The sequence below is a fragment of the Propithecus coquereli genome, unplaced genomic scaffold (genome assembly GCF_000956105.1).
Source record: "Propithecus coquereli isolate 6110/MARCELLA unplaced genomic scaffold, Pcoq_1.0 Scaffold291, whole genome shotgun sequence".
NCBI classification, from domain to species: Eukaryota; Metazoa; Chordata; class Mammalia; order Primates; family Indriidae; genus Propithecus; species Propithecus coquereli.
This window is the reverse complement of record NW_012148519.1, coordinates 567,442-573,672: the sequence shown is the minus strand read 5'-3', so window position 1 is coordinate 573,672 and position 6,231 is coordinate 567,442. Positions and strand designations below refer to the sequence as shown.

The 6,231-nt window shown below is 43.6% G+C and overlaps 1 protein-coding gene across 1 annotated transcript in view; it reads left to right on the top strand.

Annotated features, from left to right (window-relative positions):
• Window positions 1–5,516, top strand: part of LOC105813853 (schlafen family member 13-like) — a 10,320-nt gene extending 4,804 nt beyond the window's left edge. The window contains exons 2-5 of the mRNA XM_012648662.1: window positions 658–1,709; window positions 2,405–2,536; window positions 3,709–4,432; window positions 4,648–5,516. Of these exons, the coding sequence (XP_012504116.1) occupies window positions 671–1,709; window positions 2,405–2,536; window positions 3,709–4,432; window positions 4,648–5,437 (2,685 nt within the window). The 5' untranslated portion in view covers window positions 658–670 and the 3' untranslated portion in view covers window positions 5,438–5,516. The remainder of the gene's footprint in view (window positions 1–657; window positions 1,710–2,404; window positions 2,537–3,708; window positions 4,433–4,647) is intronic.
• Window positions 5,517–6,231: the final 715 nt, after the last annotated feature.

Sequence of the window (6,231 nt, the reverse complement as noted above, 5' to 3'; positions counted from 1 at the left end):
TGATATCGCTGTAATCACACCCTCTCGCTTCCCACAACCACAGATCTGTTCTTCCGTCAGTAAGGTGTCTTTTTTAAATGGCTGTCTGTTCATATCACTCCCATCCTTAAAACCCTTCTCTGACATCCCAGTGATGTGAGCTGGGGCCCTTTTGAGCAGCCTCCCCTTTCACCATTCCCTCCTTGGCACCCATCCACTATCACTCTTAAGATCTGGCCAGATTGAACGTCTCTCTACTGCTTTAATATACTATTTTCATTCCTGATTCCAGGCCTTCTCATATACTACTCACTGTGTATAATGCCTTAATTCCTTCTCCCAGCCTCTGATTCCTTTACTGGGCTCACTTGGATCTTAGCTTGAATGCCTTTTCCTCCAGGAAGGCTTCGCTATTCATATTAAGTTGACTGTTGCTATTAAGTGCTTCCCCTTTCAGAGTACTTATCACACATGACTGCAGTTGTATTATTCACCCTTGTTTCCTTCCAGACCGTGAGCTCTGAGCAGCAGGGGCTATGCCCATCCTTGTTTTGCTGCTGAATGTCTGGGCCCCAGCACCTAGCAGGAACTCAGTCAATAGGTTTGAATAAATTAATGTATGCATTTTGTGTGTACTTGCAATCTACTTCTTCATCAGCCATGTTTTAATGGTTTCAGTTGCAGAACGAACATGGAAGAATGTAATTCATCTCTGGTGGTAGAATCGTCTTACCCAGACTTGGTCATCAATGTAGGAGGAGTGAATCTTGGAGATGGAAACCGAAAGATGCTGCAGGAAACACAGCGAGAACAAGAGAAGGCAAGAGTTACGCAGGCTGTGTGTGCTTTATTAAACTCAGGAGGAGGAGTGATTCGGATGGAAATGGCAAACAAGGATGAATGTCTTGTGGAGCTGGGACAAGATTTAGAACAGTCTTTGAGAGACCTTATTGAGTCTTTAGATTTGCAGGCTTTCTTTGAGTTCAAGCAACAAAGGAGGCGTTTTTACATTTTTGTTAAGTCTTGGAGCAGTGAAGACAATTTTGTGAAGCCCCGCATTTGCAGTCTGAGTTCTTCACTATACTGTAGATCTGGCACCTCTGCACTTCCCATGGATTCAAGAGAGGCATTCGATTTCCTGAGGAAAAGGAAAGCAAAAATCTTGGGGAAAAAATCTTCTAGTGAAGTTCTCAGTGTTATAAATCAAAACCTCAATAATTCGGATCCTGCTGACTTAGTTTTCCAGAAAGGCCATCTTGAACATGGTGAAATCTTGCCTTTTCCTAAGTCTCAATCCGTAGAGTTTAAACAGTGCACTGAAGAAAACATCCAAGACTATGTAGCAACCATAATTCCACAGTACGTCTCAGCATTTGCAAACTTTGGAGGAGGCTACCTTTTTATTGGAGTGGATGATATGAGTAGGAAAGTCCTGGGATGTGCAAAAGAAAACATTGATCGTAGCTCTTTGGAAAGTATAGTAGCAAAAGCAATTGCCACATTGCCCGTTGTCCACTTTTGCTCTTCAGAACCAGGGGTGCAGTACAGCACCAAAATCATAGATGTGTTTAAGGGAGGAGAGTTGTATGGTTATCTCTATGTGATTAAAGTGGAGCCATTCTGCTGTGCAGTGTTCTCAAAAGATCCCAAATCATGGATGGTGAATGACAAGGACATCCGCAGCCTGAAAGCCAAGGAGTGGGTAGGCATGATGACAGATCCCAATCCAGGTAAGGGGGAGCAAGTCCCTCCTTCCCTGTCCTCCTGCCTCATCAGCATCTCCATGTCCTCCTACTTCCTCTGTAACTCTGAGCTCCTCACACCCACTCAAATTTACTTTCTTTAAATCTCCATGCTTTTCATATATGGGAAGGTTTTATTGGGTGAGAAAAAGCCAAAATCAGATATTTTGTGAATGGTGATTTATCAGAAAAGTAGTAGTAAAGGGAAATTTGGAAATGGATTCCTTTATTAAAATCCTCTAATTGGAATGTGCTAGAACCTCATATTAACAATTACTCTGTACCTTACTTTAGCATGAGATGAACTATCGGAGTCAAGAGCCAGTGTTGGGTGAGGTTTGTTTGATTGGGGTTAGTGGAGCTACATGTGCAGGAATATAGATCACATGGTGATTAGCTTTTAAAAAGAGAGTTTTTTAAGTTCCACCATAATTCCAGGAAAGACCTATTAGAACATGGAAGAGGGAGCATTATATTGAATAGGGAAACACCATTCAAGATTCAAAAGAAGGGCTTTTTAATGGTGGATCTTTGGGAAGCTTGACATTGGGTCAAGGAAGGGTGAAGTGTCTGACTTTGGGGCCTGATTGTACCATGTGAAGTGAAATTTAGGCACAGCTTTCAATGGCCTATTCCGGTGGTGGGGGATGAAATCCTACAGGGTAAACTGTTCTTTCTTTCAGAGTTACTTTCAGAGTTGGCTGAGGCTTTTGAATCTCAGCTGAGCCTATCCCACAGGCCTCCGCTTTGCCGACCGGTGTATTCTAAGAAAGGTCTGGAACATAAAGCAGATCTTCAACGACATTTGTTTCCAGGTACTAACTGCCAGTTTTTACATTAGGAGAAAGGGAGATGATTTAATACAGTTGGTTAAAAACAAATTCGTGAAAGACTGTGTTCTTCAAATCCAAGTGTATCAAATGACAGTGCCACAAGCCTCCTGGGGATGAGTTTCATGTACCCTTAGAAATAGCTTAGTGGTTGCCAAATCTAACTGTTTATCAGAAATATTGTAGGAGGTGGTTAAACATGCAGTTGTCCAGGTCCCCACGAAGAACTTACAAACATGTAATTTCCAGGGATGAGGCCTGGGCATGTGCATTTGAGCAAGCTTCTCCAATTCTTCTGATGCTCTGCTGGGTTTGGAAACCACTCGTCTGGTGCAAGTGTAGGCAAACAAGGGGGCACTGTGGAATACTTGACCACTACTGTTCAGCTTTTCAGAGATGGAAGAATCATATCCGTAAAAAGAATAAAAATGTTCACCTGGTAGAATATAAAAACACAGAGGAACCACAAGTAATTCCTCTTGAAGGGGCTAGAGGGGATGAGTCACCAGTGGCCCAGAGGAAGCGAAAAATAGTCATTCAAGAGCACGTACAGTGTTAGGTAAACCTGTTTCCCTGCTGCCCAAATATTTTTTCATGAAGGTTTTGTCCTTTACTACTTAGAAAAGGAAACCTCGATCTCTAGAAGAGGAAAATGGCTTGTTTAACTTCACACACTGAACATATTAAATGTGAGATCTGACAGCAAAATATAACATGGAAAAATGTCCTATGTGTACCTATGTACATTTATGAAGGGCCTGAAAATTAATATATTAGGTCTGCCTTAGGGCCATATTCAACCAAATAGTTTTCTTACTTACATGAAATCTTTGTAGTCATCGGGTTATCAGAAAGGTTTTTTTAACATTCCACGATAAGAATTTCAGATACAGGAGTGAATACGTATATAGTTTTCCCTTCCTCAGGCTAAATAAATTCCATTTTAGTTGACAGACTCTACTCTCCCTGAGATACATAGAAGGCAAACGTCATTTGACCAGATTTACAGGGTGTGGGTTGAAGAGAGGTGCACCAGAAGGAATTTCTCCTAAATTGTATAATTATTTGGGGGGCTTTACTATCCCTTCCAAATATGTGATTCATACAAGATAATACAAAAACAGTTTTACAATGTTTTCTATTTTTTCCATATCTAGTGGCATCAGATCATTTGAGATACACTCCCGAATCCCTCTGGAAGGAGCTGTTCTCAGAGCATGAAGGGCTGGAGGAGTTAATAAACAGGCAAATGCGTCCTTTCTCCCAGGGAATTTTGATCTTCTCCAGAAGCTGGGCTGTGGACCTGAACTTGCAAGAGAAGGAAGGAGTCATCTGTGATGCTCTGCTCATAGCACAGAACAGCCCCCCCATTCTCTACACCATTCTCAGGAAGCTGGAGGCAGGGGGGCAGGACTACTGCACCCGCAAGGCCTTTACTTTGAAGCAGAAGCTGGTGAACATGGGGGGCTACACCGGGAAGGTGTGTGTCGTGGCCAAGGTCCTCTGCCTGAGTCCTGAGAGCAGCGCAGAGTGCGTGGAGGGTGCAGTCTCTCCGATACATTACCCCAGGTCCTATAGCCTGGCAGACACCCAGCAGATGGAAGCCTTGCTGCAGGCCCTCGTGATTGTTCTGCTCGGCTTCAGGTCTTTCCTGAGTGACCAGCTCCACTGTGAGGTTCTAAATCTGCTCACAGTGGAACAGTATGAGCTATTCTCTAAAAACCTCTGCGAGAACAGAGAGTTGTTCGTCCATGGCTTGCCTGGCTCAGGGAAGACAATCATGGCCATGAACATCATGGAGAAGGTCAGGAATGTGTTTCACTGTGGGACAGATAGAATTCTCTACATCTGTGAAAATCAGCCACTGAGGAACTTTGTCAGGTAAGCAGTTGGACCTTATGTGTGTAAGTGTTATTTAATCTGGGTTACTTTTACCTGCTAAATCACCATGTTCCTTGAGAATTAGGTGGTAAAGTGACTTCTGGCAACAGACTCTGTTCAGGGCAGCACGATAGAGTAATCGTCTCCCTGTTTGTTTGTTTTGTGTTGTTGTTTTATTCAGGGAAAACCTGAGTGTCTTATTTTGATTTTTACAGTAAGAAAGACATCTGCCAGGTGACGACCCGGAAAGCTTTCATGAAAAATAGCTTTGACTTTAAAAATATTCAACACATCATCATTGATGAAGCTCAGAATTTCCGCACCGAAGATGGAGACTGGTACGGGAAGGCAAAAACCATGACTCAGAGAGCTAACCCTTGCCCAGGAATTCTCTGGATCTTTCTGGACTACTTCCAGACCAGCCACTTGAGTTGCAGTGGCCTTCCCCCTCTCTCGGGCCAGTATCCAAGAGCAAAGCTCACCAGAGTGGTCCGCAATGCAGAACCAATAGCCAACTACTTACAACGAGAAATGCAAGTAATTAGACATAATCCCCCACATAACATCCCCCCTCGGTTCCTGGGGATGATTTCTGAGGTTGAATGGGCTCAGGGTGTTCAGGGATCCTTAAAAATTGAGACGAACTTGCCCATTCAGGCAATGTTTACCTACGTGGCAGACACCTGCAAGTGCCACTTTAGAAAAGGCTATTCTGAGAAGGATGTTGCTGTGCTTGTGAGCACCACAGCAGAAGTGGAGCGATACAAGCATGATCTCCTGAGAGCACTGAGGAAGAAAAGGATCATGCAGCTGAGTGATGCATGTGACATGTTGGGTGACCACATTGTGTTGGACAGTGTCCGGCGATTCTCAGGGCTGGAAAGGAACATAGTATTTGGGATCCATCCAAGAACACCAGAGTCAGCTATCTTACACAATATTCTGGTCTGTCTGGCTTCCAGAGCAATACAACACCTATATATCCTGTGGAATGGTGACTGTTAGGAAGAACTCCAAACCCAGATCAGATGAGGCAATTCCTATGTAATCTTCTGTGGGTGAAAGTCTGTTTGCTAGTGGCAGAAACTTCTTTTTGGTTCACAAGTCAGGTAGAGATTTCAGCACAGAATTTGGAACTCCTCCTCCCCTCTGGCTCTCCTTTCAGGGATTCCTCCCTCAACTCTTTCCAGCAACTACGGTTGCCCCTCATTCTGTCCCCTGATTCTTCCAGCCAGACAGTCGTTGGTAGGAGCTTTAGGCACCCTGTACAATGCAGACTTGTGCCCTGTAGTCTGGGAAAAGCCATAAAAAAAGAAACGGTGGCTTTTCTTTCTGTAGGGAGGGAATGCACTGCATGTGTTGAGAACAAAGATTAGGACACGTTTGGAGAAAAAGTTTATTTTACTTTTCAAGGGAGGACAGCACAGGGCATGAAACAAAGAGAAGTGTCTGCCCAAGGGTAAGGGGTCCTGGGTTTTTATTGGGATAAAGGGAAAAGAAGAAAAAAAAGAATAGTGATTGTTGTAAGCTGATAGCAGAAGGCAGCTCTGAAGCCACTGTGTTTCTTTTTTCTTTTTTTTTTTTATTGTTTTTATTTCTCTTCTTTGTGAGGCTGGCTTATCAGTTTCCCTTGAATTTGGTCCAGGGAGATGTGGGGAGGGTCGTGCTCATTCTATCAGTTCAGTTCTTTTCAAATGCTGTGAAAACAAACCCTTAGAGCCAACCTGTGAAGCCACAGGTGGTTAATCAAACAAAGGGGCCATGTGGGGCTGTGCTCTTACTCTCTTTATTTCTGTTAG